Source organism: Chiloscyllium plagiosum, chromosome 12 (assembly GCF_004010195.1).
Source record: "Chiloscyllium plagiosum isolate BGI_BamShark_2017 chromosome 12, ASM401019v2, whole genome shotgun sequence".
Lineage (NCBI taxonomy): Eukaryota > Metazoa > Chordata > Chondrichthyes > Orectolobiformes > Hemiscylliidae > Chiloscyllium > Chiloscyllium plagiosum.
Genome location: NC_057721.1, coordinates 20,206,784 through 20,229,001, shown reverse-complemented (window position 1 = coordinate 20,229,001; position 22,218 = coordinate 20,206,784). Strand labels below are relative to the sequence as shown.

The window sequence follows — 22,218 nt, the reverse complement described above, 5'->3', positions numbered from 1 at the left end:
CGCTCTCTCTCACGCTCTCTCTCACGCTCTCTCTCACGCTCTCTCTCTCGCTCTCTCTCTCTCACTCTCTCTCTCTCACTCTCGCTCTCGCTCTCGCTCTCGCTCTCACGCTCGCTCTCGCTCTCGCTCTCACGCTCGCTCTCACGCTCGCTCTCTCTCTCTCGCGCGCGGGCTCTCGCGCTGTCACTCCCGAGCAGCTCCAGCAAATTTCCCTGCCAGTATATTAGTTCTCTTCCGATTTAAGTGCATCTGTCCTTCTTGTACAGATCACTTCTACCCCAAAAGAGATTCCAATGATCCAAAAACATGAATCATTCTCCCTTACACCAGCTCCTCAGCCATGCATTCAGCTGCTCTATCCTCCTATTCCTGCCCTCACTAGCTCGTAGCACCGGGAGTAATCCAGATATTACTACTCTCGAGGACCTCCTTTTTAAATTCAGGCCTAACTCTCTCTAATCTCCCTTCAGAATCTCAAACTTTTCCTTTCCAATGTCATTGGTTCCAATGTGGACAGTGACTTCTTGCTGACCCCTCTCCCCTGTGAAAACATCCTGTACCCTCTCTGAGACATTTTTGATCCTGGCACCAGGGAAGCAACACCCCATTCTGATTTTCCGTTGCTGGCCACAGAAACATCTGACTGTACCTCAGACTAGAGAATCCCCTAACACAATTGATCTCTTGGAACCCAACATACCCCTCGTTGCATTAGAGCTAGTCTCAATACCAGAAACTTGGCTGATCGTGCTACGTTCCCCTGAGATTTCATCACCCCCTACATTTTCCAAAACAGCATACCTGTTTGAAATGGGTATATAGACTCCTGCACTAGCTGCCTACCTCTCTTACTTTTCCTGGAGTTAACCCATCTATGTGACTCTGAGACTTTCCCCCCTTCCTATAACTGCCATCCATCACATACTGTTGCTGTTGCAAATTCCTCATCGCTTCTATCTGTCTCTCCAACCGATCCATTCGACCTGATAATATTTGCATCCAACAGCATTTATGGCATTTATAATCCGCAGTAACCCTTAAACTCTCTTTAAACTGCAACATCTGACAAGAAGCACATATTACTCTACTAAAGGCCATTTTCGCTCCTTCACAATCTAACGACCCATAAAATAACACTGTCTTATTCCTCTATGCCCCTGGTTAAATTAGTGGTTATGGCTTATATTTTAAATTTAATCAAGAGGCATATGTTTTAAATTGGTCAAATTGTACATGTGGCATATAGCAAAAAGAGCGTTTACAGGTGCAGACTGAGAGTATTTAAGGCAAATAGAAGTTTGATAATTGTTAATGTAATTTTGAAAGTTATAAAGTTGAACTACTTCTTTCTTGAACTTCTTATTTCTTTCAGCTGCTACCTCTTTTAAATTTTGCTTTGAAGAATCCCAAGCTGCAAAGTGGCACTTTCTCCAAACTTGCAGACACTCTTGCCTCATGGGAAAGACGAACTGATAATTCAGATATAGAAGAGTGGGCTGCTGCATACAAACGACTGTTATCTGATTTTTGGAAAGGTCTTTCTCAAGCCTGCATATCTCAGTTGGGCAGCACTGAAGTTGATGAAAATGTATTAGAAGGGATCTCCTCTTTACTTAAATGCATGGGAAAGCCTAAGGGGACAACAGAACAGTCTGTGAGAAGGAAAGGTAAAATCAGATTTATCGATCAAGAAGAAACTCAAGATTATGAAAGCAATGCTACAAACCACCTGGAAGAATTAATTTTTGGAACAAAGAATACATTGGAATCTGAAAATTTGGAGGATTCTTCAAGACAACGTCAGGACAGCCATCCTGCCAGAACAGTGCCTTTGGAAGCCCTAATCTGTGAACTTGCCAAACTGAGCATGACCTTTATTAATGAACAGAACTCCGAAATGCATCTTGTGTTCTTGACTACACTCATTAGCTCATTTCCATCAACAAAGCTATTCACTATTTTGCTGGAAAATGATAAACCAGGGAGTGCTGAATCTTTCTTTGAAACAAGAAATGAAGTGAAAGCGATGGCAAGTAACCCTGCTGTACGGTTTCTGACTCAGAAACTACTAGTCTGGGTGAAAGAAGATAAAACTGACTTAGGTTTTTTGGTTGATATGCTCTACAGTGTCCTTCATTGCTGTGATAATAATGAAAGGAAGATAATACTGAACCAAATCTCTCAGGTAGGTGAAAGAGCTTAGAAAATCAATGGCAATTTTATTTACCAGTTTTGAATAGGTTAGATTAATAGTTATGAAGCATGTTCAAGACATTTTTATAGCTGTTTATGCCTAGTCAGCAGTAGACACTGTTACCAGTAGGGCACAGAATTATCATTGCATGGAAAAATTATTGTTAAGCAAGCAGATGGAAGGTTATCCAGTAGGCAGGCATGTGGGTCTGAAGTTACAATCAGTGTTCCCACTAATATTTCATACTGATGCATGGACCTCTGATATCTGCGCACAGCTTCCAAAACTGGAAGTCAATGCATCTGCGTGGTGATTGGTGTGTACAGACCCTTCAAGAGCTGTGCTGTCAATGAGGGAACATTGATTGCAATCAGGTCAGCCATGATCATTTGAATGGTAGAGCAGGCTTAAGGGACTAAATGGCCTACTCCTGCTCCATGTTCATGTGTTTGTAGATGGCTCTATCCCTGCAGCTCTACAGGTTTATGTTCTTATAGTCTCTGTCTAGTTGCCAAGAACCAGCCAAGTAGTGTGTTCCAGCTCGGTAAAATGTAAATGTTCTTAAATCGGCAGCCCCGTTATTGCCATGAGTTTCTCTTTTTCTCCTCTGTCTGTCTGTCTCTCTCTTTCTCTCTCTGGCTTGCTCTCTCTCGCTCTTGCTCTCTTTCCACCCCCCTTAGTCTCTCACTCTCATGTCACCCTCCTCCACCACTTGTTTTCTTTCACTTTCTGTTTTATGTCTGCAATTTATTTCACTCTATTTCCAGCAACTTTCCTGGTCAATTGTGAAAACGGTAAATATAGACGATAAGTAGGATTAGCTGCAACTAACAGAGTAGCAGGTAGGGAGGGAGCATGCAGCTGCGGGAGCTCAGAGTACAGACTTTTGAGAACTGATCCAAAACTTTTCTGTTAAGTCTCACTTAACATTCACTCTGACTGTTGTTGTCTTGTACTTAACTCCATGTTCTGTAATGCCCCAAATTAAAATTTCTCATCCTCCACTTTAAATGCCTTTAAACAGGATGGCTTGGTGTCTCCCTATTTCTGTAGCCTTCTCTGCTGCCCTAAAATTTATCTCAAAAACTTTTGGTTAATTTTGCTCCTGCTGTTTAACCATCATTGACTGTGCCTTTAGCTGCCTGGGTCTCGAGCTCTGAATTCCCTTCCTGAATCTCTCCACCTGTCCACCTCTCTTTTTTCTTTTTTCAGTCTTTCCTTTAAATCTATCACTTTGAACAAAATTTTAGTCTCTACTTCTACTAGCTACTTTAGTTCAACATCCACTTTTGTTTGACATCTTTGGGAAGCACCAGTGTATTTCTTATGTTCCAGTTGCCATGCAAATGCAAGCTATTATATTATTGCCCCTTTACTAAAGAACGCTAACTTTTCTTTTGTAGATGGAGCAAGGCTGGCTCCTCGTGTTCCACATCGTACAAAAGGTAATTCTGCATACTACTGGAATTTATTTACTGAGTTTAGATTTTCAGATAGCCTTGTGTTTTGGACTTTAAATTTTCCTTTTCTTTCATTTAGAGTAGAAGTGCAGATCATCATATTGCATGCTCATAAGTTTGTCTTCATGTCCAACTGTAAATGATAAAGGGTCTATGTTAATTTGATTTTCAAAATGCAGCTGTTCAATCAGCATTCAAAATAAAATTCTTGTCATGTAAGCCATTTTTGTGAATGCCTTCAGCATGCTATTTAACAATATTTGAACTAAAAGGAATTTAAATAAAAGCAAAATCCTTTTGCAGCTGATTTATATAACCTGAATTAGTAGTGGTAGTAGGTATTTATAGGATGAGATCAGAAAAAGTTTTTTTTGTTCTCAAATTTTGGTTTTGTAGTTAACGAATGACAATCTGGAAAGTGCACATTTTATGCCCTCTATATGGATATATTAGTATTGCAAGTTTATGTTGTTAGTTTAACTGTGGTCATCAGTTGACTGGAATTTTCACATCATTTTGAAATAAAATCTTGTGATTCTGTCAACAATTCTAACATACATTAAATAACGGTATTCCCTCAGCACTAGTGTTGGACTTGTAGAAGTAGAAGGAATTAATACCATAGGCAATTTGTTTTGAGCCTCAAAACCATTAAAACTAAACCATTAATCAATTTACAGTATAGATTGTTCATGGATTATGGAAGTTGCTGGCTACGTCAGCATTTATTGTCCATCACTAATTGCCTAGAGGGCAGTTAAGAGAAAGCCATATTACCATGAGTCTGAAGTCATGTATAAGTAAAACCAGGTAAGGATGGCAGATTTCATTCCCAAAAGGACATTCGTTAACCAGATGAGGTTTTTATAATAATAAGCAGTGGTTATATGGTTGCCTTTCGGCTAGCTTTCTAATCTTCAATTTAATTGAATCCAAGTTTCACCTTCTGCCATGGTGCGATTTGAATTCATGTACCTAAGACATTTGCTAAGCGTTCTGGATTACTATTGCAGTGACGTTGACACTATGCTCTCCCTTCTCCAAAAGTTTATTAAAAGTCACATAGAGGACTGAACTTGAATAATGCTGAAAATGCTTTCATGTTGTGCTGAGCAGAGCAAATGGAAGAATGCTAAATTTCAAATTATTACTGCAATTAATATTGCAGGAGAAGCACAGTTACCCTGTCCAAACAAGAGGATTATGTTAATGTCTTGCATTTTTGTTTTAATTACCCAAGAATTTAGAGAACCCATTGCTTGCTCCATGACAATGTCCAATCAATCAGAGTCTACTTGTGAACAGCTTTTCTTGGAGTATTGATCATTTGAAATTTGACCTCCTTTCATTTGGTCTGCCGAGCTCAACGTAGAACACTCTAGCAATGTGTTTCTCTTTTCAGAAATAAATAAGTTTATAAACATTACATTATAATGGTTAAAATGCTTGGTAATCTTTGTTGTTTCCATTTCTAATCTGTTTCTTTCAGGCATGTTTGGATCAAGTTAAGTATGCTGCTGTTTCTGATTGGTTGAAAGGAGAAGTACTTGGTGAGAAATTGGTCTTATTGGCAGATGAGCTCTGTACAATGGGAAAAACAAGTTCTTGGCCAAAAGATGCCCACTCACAAAGCTGGGTGTTACTTAGCCTAGCTCTGTCGAAGCACTTCAGTAATGGTGAGTAGAGAAGCTTTCATTCAAAAACCTTCCAGAACACTCTGTGTAATGACATATGACATAGATTCGTGGCACAGAAATAGGTCCTTTGGCCCAAACAATCCATGTCAGTATTATGCTCGAATCCCCTCCTAGTAGTAACCCCCTGTCCTCATTGTGGTGACAAAACTCTTTTCACTGTATATTTGTAGATATGTGACAATAAGTAACTCAATAAATCACGTACGTGTCCATCTTCCCACTAAATGTATTTGTACTATTTGCTTTAACCACATAATGTGGTAGTGAGTTCCACTTTCTCAAAATGCATGTTTTATCAAAATGAGAAATTTAAAATAACAAAGGATTTGTTAATATGTATAAATAATGTATTGCTACCTCTGATGAGGTATAATCTTAAAATCAGATTTGGGCTTTTCAGAATAAAATCAGGAAGTGTAAGATAAAGTGCATTTGAAATGTGGAACTTGCTTCCTCTTAAAGCTTGTGGAAACTGGGTGCGTTGATGTTTTTCAGACTGAGAGTTTTGTAAAGATCATGTGACAAGGGGTGTCAGTCAAAGTTGGGAGGCGGGTACTAGCTGAGTTGCGATACTATGAACATACGAAATGGAAGCAGCGCTAGGCTACTCAGCCAGTCAAGCTTCGTCTTCCATTTGATAAGAACATGGCTGATCTGATTATTCCATAACAATAATCTTTCACCTCCTTGCGTATCAAGGTTCTGCCTGCCTCTGCCTTAAAAATATTCAAAAACTTTATTTTCACCACCTTCAGAGAAAAAGAGTTCCAAGCACTCCTGATCCTCTGAGAAAAGAATTTTCCCTAATTTTTAAATCATGATCCCCTTGTTCTAAATTTTCAAGCAAGCAGAGATAACCTTTCCACACCTACCTATCAACACACTTCAGGGTAAGCATTTCAACTGAGCTTCTAACTCTTCTAAACTCCGGCAGATGCATGCCTCACCTGTCTCACAGCATGTTTCCTGTTCAAACATTTCCAGCAAAATGGTTAAATATGATTTCCCTTTTGCAAAATCTTCATTTATCTTAGTGCTTGGTTATATCATCTTCAGTAATAGTTTCTAGTATTTTCCCAGATGTTGAGCTAACTGGGTTGTAGTTTCCTGCTTAGAGTGCCGCCTCCTTTTGTTGAATATTGAAGTTGCATTTAATATTTTCCAATCTGACACTGATTAGCCACAATTTAATGGTTAAAATTTTCTACAAGTGCAGGTCAAAGGCTAGGAATTCTCAGTAACCCCTTCCAGCTTCCCAAAGCAGAGCTGATCCTAGGGTAGAGTGAATCAAGGTCATCTAAAAGAGGGCCTGTATTTGGTGGGGTACTCTGCATTGGGGTCATAGACACATGGAAGGAACTAGAAACCAGGGTGAGAGTGAACTTTTAATAAGCAAATGTAACATTTCATTTCTTTTCCAGTTTAGTTTGAAGGCAGCAAGGACTCTTTGACACAAAGAAATTCATAGAATTATGTATTATAATGATATATGTGTTATAATTATGTCCTATAATTCTTTGAGGATTGCTTCAATGCTTGTGGAGGTGTTGAGCAACGAGAACATCTTTTGTGGTGAACATCTTCTCTCTTGACACAATTTTGGACTTGGCTGCATTACAGTGATTAATTTGGTTCAAATCATATGATTTCTCTCATTTAGCCATCCCTGCTCTGTGAAGGAGTTGACACAGTGTGACTTCCACAAGATCTTTCACCCACATAAGAATGGTTCTGTCCCAAAGGCTATCCATCTGCAAGGCATAAATTAGGCATGAGTTAGAATGCTCTCTGTGAGTTTTGAGAAGATTTGTAGCTCAGATTGATGTTCTGGATGTAGGTTTCCTCGCTCACTGATGATGTTACCTGGTATGATGACAAAACGTCTGAAAACAAACCTTCCATCTCAGTGAGCAAACCTACATTCAAGAATACTCTCTACTTGACTGGCTTAGTGCAGCCAACAACACTCAAGCTTGACAGCTTCCAGGTCAATGCAACCCACTTGATTTTGCACCAATCCACCACTTTCAGCATTCACTTCTTTCATCAAAGTGAAGTGGTAGCAGAATGATCGTCTAGAAGATGCAGTGCAGTTACTCAAGTCAGCTCCTCCGACAGCACCTTCCAAATCATGATTTTTACCACCTAGAAGGACAAGGACAGCAGATGCTTGGGAATACATCCACCTTCACCCTCCCTTCTGAGCCACACAACCTCCTGATTTGGAACTATATCACCATTTGTGCACTGTCACTGGGTGAAAATCCTGGAACTTCCTTCCAGCAGTACTGTGAGTGACCTTGTATCCCAAGGACTGCACCAGTTCAAGAAAGTAGAGTGCTGTCACCTCTTTCAGGGCAGCAATATCCACATTCCAAAGAACAAGTTAAAAAAGAAACTGCTCTTTGCTGTGGTTTTGGAAGAACTAAATGATCATTCCTTTTAAATCATAATTGAAAACAATTTTTATCTTTCCTATGGCTTTTTCCAAAGTTTTAGTAAAAAATTGCTTTTACTGCCTATTAAAAGGTAAGGACAGCATAGTCCTGCCTGATCATAGGGCTGCTCTCATTAGAGAGAGAGAAATAACTGATGGTGTTTTAACTTGAGGGCCACCGCACCTTAGGTGAAGGAAGAGTTTGAGAAGGAAAGTCTTTCATGGCACCAAGGCAAACTCAGCCACCACCATGTTGTTGGTGTCATTCCATTGTAAACCAACCATCCAGCCAACTGAGCTAGCCAACTTCCTTGTTGAGTATTAGAGCACTGGCAGAAAATTCCATCCAAGCTGAAACCTATCATTGACAATAGCATGGAAGTTGGTAGTAAGGGCTCTTGTAGTAGTGGTAGTGTCCCTATATCTGGGCTGGAAGGCGTGGGTTCAAGTCTCACCTACTCCAGTGGTGTGTCATGACACATCTGACTAGTTGATTAAAAATATTTGGAAATCATTTTTCACCACCCTCATTCAGCTGAGTTTTGACAAGGTTTATTAGACTAAAGATCAGGATATTATAGAGTCTGAAGATACTGAAAAGGATCACTTAAACAGGTGAGTTCATTCTGGATCTCTTTAGAACAACCCAGTTAGCCCCATTCTGCTACTCTATCATATATGTATATATAATATGTCACAAGTACTTTTTTTATTGTTATGTTTGTATCATTCAGATGGCTTCTTTAATTAATTGGTATGTATTAGTCAAATTGAACAATTGTATCAAAGGGTTCAGGGATGCATATTGCCTTAAGGATGTGTTGTAGTATTTGAATTTTATTTTTTTTATAGAGTTCTTGATCGATGAGTTGTATATTGAAAGGATAATCGACAGACTGCACAATGCGCTTTCTAAGGATCTTTCTAAGGACCTGTCTAAAACTCAAGCTCTGGAGCCAATGCTTTCCTTCATTTGTGATTTGGCGTCTAATTTTTTCTGCTCCATCAAGGGGTGTTTGCAGATGTCTACAGCTGAAGATCTTCTTTCCACAATCTTCCAGCTCTGTGCCCAAAGCCAGGAGAAGACTCATCTCTCAGGTGAAGTGCAGTGTTAAAAAATTAGGTTTATTGTTTCTATGTATCTTAAACATATGCAATTTCAAGGTGTGTACATGTGTTTTATATTTCAATTAATCTAACCTCATGCAATTTCATCCTCCTCAGAAATCTTGGCATGGTGTTATTCTATTGTGGGACATATCTGATAGTGATTTATCTAACAACATTAGCCTGACCTCAGTTAGCATGACTTCAGCTATTTGTAAGATTTTAGAGTCAATTATTAAGGATGCGATTGCGGAATACTTGGAAGTGCATGGTTAAATGGGGCTGAGTAAGCATAGTTTCATCAAGGGAGGTCATGCCTGACAAATCTGTTAAAACTCTGAGGAGCTTATGAGCAAGTTAGGCAAAGGAGAGTCAGTGGACGTGATCTGTTTGGATTTCCAGAAGGCCTTTGAGAAGGTGCAGCAGAGAAAGCTGCACAGTAAGATAAAAGCCCATGGTGTTAGGGGCAAGGTACTGGCATAGTCAGAGGATTGGCTGACTGGCAGATGGCAGAGTGTGGGGATAAAGGAGTCTTTTTCAGGATCACAATCAGTGAGTAGTGGCTTTTGCAGAGACCACAAGTATTCACACACATTAACAATTTAGATGAAGGAATTGAGGGCATTGTTGCTAAGTTTGCAGATGGTACAAAGATAGGTGGAAGGGCAGGTTGTGTGGAGGAAGCAGGGAGGCTGCAGAAGGACTTGGACAGGCTAGAAGAGTGGACAAAGAAGTGGCAGCTAGAATGCAATGTGGGAAAGTGAGAGGTTATGCACTTTGGTAGGAAGAATAGAGGCATATACTATTTTCTAAATGGAGGACGGTTTCAGAAATCTGGGACCAGGAGCCCTAGTTCGGGATTCTCTTAAGGTCAACATGCAGGTGCACTTGGCAGTTGGGAAGGCAAATGCAATGTTGGTATTCATTTCAAGAGGGCTAGAATACAAGAGCAAAAATGTACTGCTTGGGTTTAATAAGGCTATAGTCAGTGTGCATTTTGAAATATTGTGAGCAGTTTTGGGCCTGTATCTGAGGAAGGATGTGTTGGGATTGAAGGAGGTTCAGAAGAGATTCACTAGAATAATTCTAGGAATGATGGAGTTGTTGTATCTTAGTCATAGAGATGAACAGCACTGAAACCGATCCTTCGGTCCAACTTGTCCATGCTGACCAGATATTCTAAACTAATCTAGCCCCATTTGCCAGCATTTGGCCCATTTTACTTCTAAACCTTTCCTATTCATATACCTATCCAGATGTCTTTTAGGTGTTGTAATTGTACCAGCCTCCACCACTTCCTCTCGCAGCTCATTCCATACACGCACCACCTCTCTGCGTAAAAAAGAGTTGCCCCTTAGGTCCGTTTTAAATCTTTCCCCTCTCACCCTAAATCTCTGCCGTCCAGTTCTGGACTCCCTCACCCCAGGGAAAAGACCTTGTCTATTTATCCTATCCATGCCCTTCATGATTTTGTAAACCTCTAAGGTCACCTCTCAGCCTCTGACGCTCCATGGAAAACAGCCCCAGCCTATTCAGCCTCTCCCCATAGCTCAAGCCCTCCAATCTTGCCAATCCTTGTAAATCTTTTATGAACCCTTTCAAATTTGTTTTTTTTTATGATCCTAAACTCACTTGTCAAACAAAAATCTAACTCTGGCTGGGATAAATTCAATGACTGAGCCTCTAGCGACTTCTGGAAATTACATACAAAGTATGTCAATCTGGAGTGGGGAGACACAACTCTATTTAACAGTGATGAGGAGTGGTTGAGGAATCTGTGTCTGTACTTGATGGAATTTAGAAGGATGAGGGAGGATCTGATTGAAACTTAAATAATACTGATAGGCCTGGATAGAGTGGACATGGAGAAGATATTTTCATTTGTGGGAGAGAGTAGGACCCGATGGCACAGCCACATAGTATAGGGACGGATCTTTAGAACGGCAATGAGAATGAATTTTTTCAGCCAGAGGATGGTTAATCTGTGTAACTGATTGCTGCAGAGGCCTGTGGAAGTCAAGTCAATGATTATATTTTAGACAGAGAGAGATAGGTACTTGATTGGTAAGGCAATTACGGGTTACCGGGAGAAGGCAAACAAATGGTGTTGGGAAATGTATCAGCCATGATTGAATGGTGGAGCAGACTTGATCAGTTGAATGTCATAATTTTGCTCCTGTATTATGGACTCATGGAAAGTTACTAACCATTTACTGGGAATCAGATGCTAAGTAACCAAGTGGTCTGATTACTATCAAGAAATGAACACCTTTATTGCCTGACCACTGAGATACAAGTCTGGCAAACATTGTCATTTGCATTTTGAGAGCTCATTACAATTTCTGCAGTGGAGGAAGGTTGGAGTGAGACTTCTAAATAAAAATGCCAAACATATTTTTAAAAATAATTTATTCATCTTTCACTTGATGAATAGACCTTTGCTGATACTGAAAGTGGCTCCTGTACACTCCCCATTTACTTATTCCTCACCATTTACCTATTTAGGCCCCACACTCTTCTATCTTTCCACCTTCCTCTTTCAAGACAAATGCTTAAATCACACATGTTTGACACAGCTTCTTTGCTCGCTCCTTTATTGCTGTCCTGAACAGTTTTCATCTGATGATGCCTTGCTGACATCTCTATGACTCTGAGACTGCATAACTGTAAGCTGCGGATGTAGTTATACATTTCTAGGTGGCTACCTCGAGGTTGCTGAAGTTCACCTTGCAGAATTTTCCTGCAGTTAATGCTTTGTGCATTATGGGAGATGTGGTTGGCTTCATGTGCACTTGTTCACAATGCAAAACAGAGATTAAACTTGACAATGTGGCATTAAGACTGAACACGATACATTTGCATCTCTAAGAAACCTGTCTGCCTCATTTATTAGTTATTTTCTGTTTCTAATGTTTCTTGAGGTTTTTTTTCAACTCTCATTCAGCTCTGCTCAGACATTCAGAGTTGTTATCTTTTTGCATTTAGCCAAAGATAATGTAACTTCTGTTGAATTTTTTATTTCCAGTTTGTGTAATATTCAAAATTATTAAATGTACCTGTGTCTGCTACTGACTTCTAAGAGATACACAGCAGAAGTTTCATTCTGGGGCAGAGGCAGCTGTGGAAGTATTTAGTGCCAAGCTATATACCAGTTTCCTCACAATTTATCAATTCCCAGCAATTCTGGTGGAGGCAACTTATGTTGGACTCAGCATGAAAATAACATCAATTGTGGCTGTTAAAATGCCACCTTCAGGGTGAATGGTACACGGCAGCGCTGATGACTCCACGGCCATGGAGAGTCAGCTACCCTGAGATTGCAACAGTGCTGACAGAGAGAAAAAATGTCAACATTAGATGCAATGCATTATTACAGAGAGATGAGGTGCATGGGGAGTCCAAAACTGCCATGCTTGCTTTTGGTTTAGCTTCCAGGACATTTTGAAGCAACAGTGTCACCAGAGTCTGTAGGTTGAGGCAGGTGATTGCTGTTTGTATGCAGTCCTGCAGGAAAACCTGAGGCCTTGTGGATTATATGGGCACACTGTGGCAGGCACACCATGGCAGCAGTCCTGAAAGTGATAGTGGGGTCTTGAATATTTTGTTACTGGGTTATTTTCAAAGCATGCTATTTGAGTGTGAGACATGGAATCTAATCTAATCAACATCTCACAAATGGCTGCTCATCACAGCATTGTTCAGATGCCCTCTATAAGAGGGAATTGAAATACATTGAGTTTCAGAATGAACAGCGGTTGTCATCTGTATCCACATGACAATCAAAACCCAATTAGAGCAGCCAAGAGCATTCATCAATATCCACTCCCGCAATTTATAACTGGTGTGCAACCACCACAAGAGTTTGCTGCAACTGTTTGTTAAATTTCTTGGAAACTGTCATGACATCTGCATCCTAAGGCAACTGTATATGTTGCAGCTGTTAATGCTACCAGAGGTAATATGTGGATGGTTTCTAAAGGACAAAGGTCGTTTGTTGAAGAAATGGCTACTGACATCAGTGCATAATCCTACAATGGATGCACAGAGTTACTACCATAAGACATAGGAGTGGAAGTAAGGCTATTCGGCCCATCGAGTCCACTCTGCCATTCAATCATGGCTGATGCGCATTTCAGCTCCACTTACCAGCGTTCTCCCCGTAGCCCTTAATTCCTCTAGACAACAAGAATCTATCAATCTCGGCCTTGAAGACATTTAGCGTCCCGGCTTCCACTGCACTCCGTGGCAATGAATTCCACAGTCCCACCACTCTCTGGCTGAAGAAATGTCTCCGCATTTCTGTTCTGAAGTGACCCCCTCTAATTCTAAGGCTGTGTCCACGGGTCCTAGTCTCCTCGCCTAATGGAAACAATTTCCTAGCGTCCACCCTTTCCAAGACATGTATTATGTTGTAAGTTTCTATTAGATCTCCCCTTAATCTTCTAAACTCCAAAGAATACAATCCCAGTATCCTCAGCCATTCCTCATATGTTAGGCCTACCATTCCAGGGATCATCCGTGTGAATCGCCGCTGGACACGTTCCAGTGCCAGTATATCCTTCCTGAGGTGTGGGGACCAAAACTGGACACAGTACTCCAAATGGGGCCTAACCAGAGCTTTACAAAGTCTTAGTAGTACATCTCTGCTTTTATATTCCAACCCTCTTGAGATAAGAGACAACATTGCATTCGCTTTCTTAATCACGGACTCAACCTGCATGTTTACCTTTAGAGAATCCTCGACTAGCACTCCCAGATCCCTTTGTGCTTTGGCTCTATTAATTTTCTCCCTAGCCTGTAATAAAAATACAAAAACACCGAACCCTGCGGGCCACCGCTCGTCACCGGCTGCCATTCCGAAAAAGAACCTTTTATCCCAACTCTCTGTCTTCTGTTAGACAGCCAATCCTCAATCCATCCCAGCAGCTCACCTCGAACACCATGGGCCCTCACCTTGCTCAGCAGCCTCCCGTGTGGCACCTTATCAAAGGCCTTTTGAAAGTCTAGATAGACCACATCCACTGGGTTTCCCTGGTCTAACCTACTTGTTACCTCTTCAAAAAATTCCAACAGGTTTGTCAGGCATGACCTCCCTTTACTAAATCCATGTTGACTTGTTCTAATCATACTCTGCTCTTCCAAGAATTTAGAAACCTCATCCTTAATGATGGATTCTAGAATTTTACCAACAACCGAGGTTAAGCTGATTGGCCTATAATTTTCCATCTACGGTGAATACCATCTCAGTGCATGGATCATTAGTGAGTAACCCATCAGACTCCTGAACCTGGGGCTAGTGAGGAATCAGCATAATGTTCTGGACTGAATAGATAGGGAAGAACTGTTCAGTAGGGTTGACAACCATTGGACACTGAACTTAGGAGATGGGCAAAGCAACCAGGTGCAGCATAAATCAAAACATTTTTTACAGAGCAAACGGTAAGGAGTGTACATTTTTTACAGAGCAAACGGTAAGGAGTGTATTGCCTCAGAGCATGGTGGAAGTGGATTTTAATCATGACTTTCAAAAGGGAGTTATTTAATTATCTGAGAAGAAAATACTTGGACGGTATACGGCCAAGAGTAAGGGAGTTGGACCAGCTGAGTTCATGTTGCAGGAGCCAAATGGGACTTTCTTTTGTGATGAAAGATTGACTCCTTCATTTTCTGTCCAAGACGTCCTGACATTTGGGCACACACATCCCATGCCTTCATCAGAAAGGTTTTGCATGTGACCTTCAATCCCCAACAAGACTCTGCACCTCTCCCTAGTTGAGCATGATTGATCTGACCACCAATCCATCTGGGGAGTTTCCTTCACCTGCCTCTGCATCCATCGCATTGTCCACACAATTGAAGTACTGGGTACTTTGTGCCATCCTTTCAAAACTCATGTGACACTAAGTTAGTGGGTGTTTCAGCAGTGGTGGGTAATGCACTTAACTGCAATTATGGTGCTGTCTTCGATGAATCTTTTCCCTGCTGTTGTCATAGTCAGCACAATGGTATGCTGAAGATGTCCATCCATAACTGGTTTTAAGGAAGACCGAGGCGAGTGCTTAGGCACTTTCTCCTCTGTCTGGAGTGACTTGCTCGACTTGTCTGTTTACATTGATAACTTCATCAGGATCAGCTATACCACCCTTCTCAAGAAAATAGCAAAGTGCTTTCACACTCTTTCAGATGTCTATCTTACTCTTACCAACATATACAGTCATAGTTATAGAGTGATAGAATCATGCAGAACCAAAACAGACCCTTTGCTCCAACAGCATATAATCCCACCTAAACTAGTCCCACTTGCCTGCTCCTGGCCCAAATCCCTCCAAACCTATTTATGTGCTTATCTAACTGTCTTTTAAACGTTATAACTGTGTCCACATCCACCACTTCCTCAGGAAGTTCATTCCACATGTGAATCACTCTCTGTTTTAAAAAAGAAAATTGGTCCCTCATGTCTTTTTTCAATTTCTCTCCTCTCACCTTAAAAATGTGCCCCCAGTCTTGAAATTCCCCATCCTAGGGAAAAGACACTACCATTAACTCTATCTATACCCCTCATGATTTATAAGCTTCTATAAGCTCACCTCTCAACCTCCTCCTCTCCAATGAAAAAGTCCCAGCCTATCCAGCTTTTCTTTAGAACACAGATCTTCTATACCCAGCAATATCCTGGTAAATCTCTTCTGAACTCTCTCTAGCTTAATAATATCCTTTCTATAGCAGGGCGACCAGAATTGGACATAGTATTCCAGGAGAGGCCTCACCAATGCCCTGTACAACCTCAACATGCCTTTCCAATTCCTGTATTCAAAGGACTGAGCAACGAAGACAAGCATACTAAATGACTTTTTCACTACCCTGTTTCTATACACCTGAACCCCTAGGTCCAAATAGCAGTGTTCTATAGCACTTCTTGCAAAGCTGTAACCTACCAACTTCCAGGGCTGCCTTAATAGCTGTCTGTACAGGAAATAGCATCACTAATGCTATCCCTTTCTTGAATGTTAGATTTTTTTCCCTGCAAAGTCAATAGTGATAAACTTAGCACCATGGTGTGCTTCCTTGATGTACACTGTGGCTCACTATAATTAGTTGGCTGTCTGGTACAAAATAATTTAGATATCCAGCAGCAAAATTGAGCAGGATCAGGACTTCAAAAAGGTTTAAATCTACAATAAAGATTCAATCTGTGCTGTCTGATCTTACACTTGATCGTGTAGACTGCAGAACCACGTTCACCAGAATCAACATAAGCAAAGCGATTGTATAAGTGGTACCAATTGATTTTGGAAATATTTCTAAAATGGAGTAGATATTCCCCTGAGCATTTGTGCTCAATTCAGTTGAGTTTGTGTTTTCTGATGTTAGTGAGTTGTGTCAAAATGCTGTAGTTAACATTTAATTTTTGTGGAATGCCCTACAGTGATAAAAGCTTACAATAAGTAAAGGGGAGTGGTTAATACAAATGGAGCATATTGCCTAGCAGTTCTAAGAAGCTCAAATATACATGGTGCTTATGAATCATGTCTTGTAATTTTCAGGACTGTTCTCAAGCTGATATATTATGGTCTTTGTTCAGTGACCCCCAAATGATTTAAAACAGAATCAAAAACATGAAGCATTTTCATTGTTGTCTCTGTAGCTCTCCTAAAGATGCCTGCTTTGGCTGTTATGATTTCAAAACTACTCAGTTTCCTCATCCAAATAGTAGCAGTGTTCAGTATTGACTTACCACTCAGCAGTTTGCGAAACTTTGTCCACAAGGAGCCAAAATGGTAGTGAATGGAAATTGGAATTCTGATTGCTTTTTCCCAGTTTCCCTAATACAATGTCATCCCTTGCGAATTTCAAGTAATTTAGCAAAATCCAAGAATTTAACTTCGATTCCTTGGTCTATGCAACTCAATATCAAATCAGCACTGACCTGACCCCGATCCCTTTTCTATAACTGAGGTTGATATGAAAGTGACTAGCAAGTGACTTGTAAACAAAGTGGATAGAAGTATAAAATTGATGAATGGGCAAAGCTGAGACACATAATTTCAATGTAGGAACTATAAGTTGACATCTACTTCAGACCTAGAAAGGGTAGAACATGTACTTTCTGAACAATACAGGAGGATCAAGCTAATCTTAAGCTAAACAGTGTCTGACTGGACAACATCTGGAATGCAGTGAGCAATTTTAGGCACTGCAACAGAGGAAAATGTATTGCCTTAGAGTGGGTACAATATAGATTTATTAAAATTAAGCATTGACTCAAAGAGTTAAATTATGAAGAGGAAATTCAAGATCTTGGATTGTATTCTCTGGAATCTAGGAGGTAAAGGGATGACTTCATCAAAATTTTCAATCTTTTAATCTATCCTATTTTCCCTAGTTAGGACTTGGGGACCTAATCAAATAAAAAAATCTAGAGTCTGATTTTGAGGAATGAAATTAGGAAATACTTCTTGATTGAGTGACAGGAGTTTGAAACTCTCTTCCTTAAACAGTAGTTAATGCTGGATAATTTGTTAATTTTAAAACTTAGATTGAGATATTTTTGTTAGCCAAAGATATCAAGGAAATTGGGGGATAAGTGTTTATCAGGAGTTAGGTTCCAGAAAGCTATAATCTGACCGAATGGCAGAACAGACTCGAGGGGCCCAATAATGTACAATGTTCCAGTGTTTCTGTTCAGCTGAATTAGCCTTTTTACTACCAATTGATGGATTTGACAACAATAGGAAATGTGATTGTACACATGTGGAGAGACCAAAACCAGAAACTGAACTATTGTTATTCTTGAGAGAAAGTGAAGACTGCAGATGCTGGAATCAGAGTCGAAAAGTGTGGTGCTGGAAAAGCGCAGCAGGTCAGGCAGCATCCGAGACGCAGGAGAGTTGGCATTTCGGGCATAAGCTCTTGATCCTGATGAAGGGTTTATGCCCAAACCATTGACTATTCTGCTCCTTGGATACTGCCTGACCTGCTGTGCTTTTATCATTCCTGACTTATTTCATTGTTACTGTTAATTGTTATTTATTAAATACACTTTTTTCATATAATTATGTCTGAAAGAAGTGGAAGGCTGTTTGTGTTCTGGTGTTTATATAGGTCTTGATACACACAGTTAGAGAATAACTGGACAGGCTGGTTATTCCCACAGCTAGATTGCAAAATTTCTGCTCGATTCTCTTTGCTGCCAGGGTACTCATTGTTTGTACTTCCAGTCGTTAGCAGTTTGGTTTATTGGCAAGTCAGCAAACCTGCCTCAATTGCATTGTTTCTGCTTGAGGTTGGATTTTGATCATCGTTTTGCTCCCAGAGGCATTTCAGCAGTATGAAAGAAAATGAGATAATGTATGACCCTTAGGATCTAAGCTTATTATTTTCTATTATAAAACGTATAGAAGATATCTTCACAAATATTGTTTAATCAGATATTGGGAAGTAACTTGGTTATATCTGACTGACTTTTATTGATTCATAATTCCTTCCCTTTCCCACCCCTCCAGCCTTCGACGAAGGTATTGCAAATCTTTAGTCAGTATTTGGACCATGGTGTGCTAATATAGTAAACTCAACACAGGGGACCAACCTTTGTATACTACATCAAGATGATGTACATCAACACATCAAAATGCTATGTATATGTGGTTTCACCCTGCAATATATTTTTAGTATTTGCATACTTTCATCCAATAAATAGGATGCCATAAAGAGAGTTTGCTTCAAAATCAATATTCTAAACATATTATAATAGTAGAGTGGTGGTATGCAGTAATTTACTGATGTTATAAACCAGAGGGGTATAAACTTTCTTTGTTCATAGGCAGACATCATAGTGCCCACAGTTAATGCATAAAAAGACATAAGTGTTTAGATTAGAAGATTAGAGTCCCCACACTGACCCATCGAAGAGTAACCCACCCACACTCATTCCCCTACCCTATATTTGCCCCTGACTAATGCATCTAACACTATGGGCAATTTAGCATGGCCAATTCATCTGACCCGCACATTTTTGGATTGTGGGAGGAAATCGGAGCACCCAGAGGAAACCATGCAGACAGGGAGAATGTGCAAACTCCACACAGACAGTCACCTCGAGGTTGGAATCGAATCCAGGTCCATGGCGCTGTGAGGCAGCAGTGCTAGCCACTGGGCCGCCCCATGTTACGTATGCTTGCTTATGTTTTTTTTTTAATCTTACCTTTTATTTACATCTTTTTGATGATTTGGCACTTTTCCCATTCTTGCAGATTAAAATAGTGGCCTCCTTCTCTCTACCCCATCCTCCCCAAGCTGGCGTAATATTGTATGCATAGAAAGTATTGACGTTGCATGGCATTCCACCCACATTATGCAGTGGTGTTCAATTACTTGGAAAAGTAGGAACCTGCCTGCAATTTGCTAAGGAGTTTTTAAAAAGTGGTATTTGATGAATTGGGCTAGATAGCATGCACACCATTGTTGTTACATGACTACGGTTCATCTTTTGCTTCCATTAAAAATATTTAATTTTTGAAGATGATACTTAGCACTGTATAATTCTGTTGTTTTGCTTAAATTATTTGTACTTGTGTTGCTTGATGCATTATTAATCACAGTGCTAACATGGGATACTTGTCTTTGGCAGGCTTCCCAAATGTGCATTATAATGGTGAATCTGAAGTGCTTTATAATGGTCATCCTTATCAAATGCCATCACATTGTTGGCATGTGCAATCCATTTGAGAAAAGTTTCAATTGTTGGAAAAAGTAAATTGGGTCTTAAAAGCAGTCTGTAGATGGTCAATCTCTGTGTACATTATTCTAACGTTCTTAAATCCATTTTAAAGAATACTTTAATGGCATTACTAACCTTCCATTCTAACATTTTTGTAAAAGGATATTCTGAATATTCGATATTGACCATTTACCCACTTAGTCCCCACCCATTAAAACGTTTTTCAATACTTTTTAATCACTTCTTTTTATATGAAATACAAATGATTTTAATACCTTTTGAAAGACTGAAATATTGACTTTATTCTTGTTTAACACATTGTTAAAATGTAGTTACATAAAACATTTCAACAAGTCTTTCAAAATAATGAGTTAAGATATTCTTATTTTTAATGGCACAAATATATGATGTACAATAAAGCATTTTTCATACAAATCCACATGCATGCATATACAAAAGCACAAACTGCAAATCTGAAACAATGTAGAAAGTGCTAGAAACACTCAAGTTAATCCATGTGGAGAGAAGAGGCTCACATTTCCAAAATCGCCATTTATCAGAACTCAATAATATCATAAATTAGCCTATTTGAAGGAACAGATAAAACATATATAGCAGGAGTAAGCAATTTGACTCCCTTAGTCTCTTGCACTATTCAACTATAACTGGGCTGATCTACTTCGATGGCATTTTATTGCTTTATCCACGTATCCCTTTATATCTTCAATATCTAGAAATCTATTGATCTCTGACTTAAACATCTCTGACTGAGTCTCCATGCTCCTTGGGGTCGAGAATTGCAAAGATTAATCACCCATTGAGTGAAAAAATTCCTCGTTACCTCAGTACGAAGTGGTCTATTCCTAATATTGAGACTGTATCCCCTAGTTCTAAATCTCCCCCCAAAATCCTGGACAAACATTCTTCCTGCATCAACCCTGTCAAGCTTTGCAATGATTTTCCATTTCTCAACGAGATCACCTTTCATTCTTCTAAACTTTAGAAAATATAGGCCCAGTCTTCTAAATCTATCTTCATAGAACAATTCCGTTTTCCCTAGAACCAGTCTGGTGAACCTTCATTGCACTCCCTTTGTAACAATGGTATCATTCCTTAAGTTAGGAGACTAAAACTTCACAAGCTATCATTGGAGGTGCCTCATCAAGGCTAAAAGGAAGACGTACTCATGCAAGTAGGCACAGTGGTTAGCACTGTTGCCTCAAAGCACCAGGGACCTGAGTTCGATTCCAACCTCGAGCGACAGTGTGGAGTTTGCACATTTTCCCTATGTCTGCATGGACTTCCTCTGCGTGCTCCGGTTTCCTCCCACAGTCCAAAGATACGCAGGTTAGGTTGTTTGGCCATGCTAAATTGCCCACAGTGTCCAGGGATGTGTAAACTAGGTGGGTTAGCAATAGAAAATGCAGGGTTGTAGGGATAGGTTAAGGGGGTGCCTGGATCTGGTTGGGATGCCCTTCGGAGAGTCGGTGTGGAGTTGATTCTGTGGCCAGCTTCCACAATACAGAGATTCTGTGATGATTCTGTAAGTCCATGCATTCACATGCTATAATGAATGTGAATGGAAACCAAAAGGCAGCAGAGTACCTGATTAAATATTAATGTCAGACGGTAGGAGAAAGGATAGTGAAAGAAAGTTAAGAGATATGGAACATGTAAATACAGTAACTGAGGCAATTTTGGAATAGAAAAGCAATGCAAGCAAAATCGATATGCAACCTCAACAAAGAAAAAAACAAGTAGAAAGCAAAGATGGAGACTGTCAAACCCACTTATAATGTTGCCTGAAGAGGTGGAGGAGTTTATGGAGAAAACTGCAGAGTTTAGGACCGGAACAAAGTGCCAAGGTTAGAGCAATTGAGATGAGACATGAAGGAGAATACTGTGGTTGATTAGGTCAAAGGTTTAAGAAGTCAAGATGGATAATTGTGAAAAGTTCAACGTTAGTACAATCATAGAGATTGTCATTTGTGACTTTAAGTGTAGTATTTTCAAAAATATGGATGTTGCGACTATCCAAGCTGTATTCTTGGTATCTTATACATTTATTTTGAGACATTTCCTGAGTGAAAGAAGTTATTTAAAGTGAGGAGTTAAGCCAGTTTTAGTAGTGTGATGGCAGATGGGAATTGGCGAGACCGCTGGTCAAGACAATGATCCCAGGCCATCTTAATGAAGTATGGTGATGTAAACAATTTTCTGATAAAAAGTAATACAACGCTGCTCCGAGGCAGCAGAAGAGCATCTCCGGGACTGAGTGGAATTGGTGGACTGAACCATTTTCAGGTATTCAGTGGAAAAGCTAGATAGTATGCTACCACCATCACGGACTTCATTATCAAGGGCATGGAGGACTGCATGCCAAAGAAGTCAACCCGGTTTTTCCCCAACCGGAAACGTTGGATAAACTGAGAATACCAGGTGTGCAGCATTGAAGTCGGATGACCAAGACCTGTACCGAAGATATGACCTCTGCAAAGCCATCAGAGATGCCAAGAGGTGTTAGAGGCTCAAACCAACTGCACAGACACCTGCCACATGCCTAAACAACATAACTGGATACAAAATGAAGCACAGCAAGATATAGA

The 22,218-nt window shown here is 40.0% G+C and overlaps 1 protein-coding gene across 1 annotated transcript in view; it reads left to right on the top strand.

Moving 5' to 3' along the window:
* The window catches only part of ltn1 (listerin E3 ubiquitin protein ligase 1), a 153,107-nt gene that overhangs the window by 49,144 nt on the left and 81,745 nt on the right, over positions 1 to 22,218 (top strand). The window contains exons 10-13 of the mRNA XM_043700680.1: positions 1,373 to 2,185; positions 3,598 to 3,639; positions 5,144 to 5,330; positions 8,641 to 8,886. Coding sequence (XP_043556615.1) covers positions 1,373 to 2,185; positions 3,598 to 3,639; positions 5,144 to 5,330; positions 8,641 to 8,886 — 1,288 coding nt within the window. The remainder of the gene's footprint in view (positions 1 to 1,372; positions 2,186 to 3,597; positions 3,640 to 5,143; positions 5,331 to 8,640; positions 8,887 to 22,218) is intronic.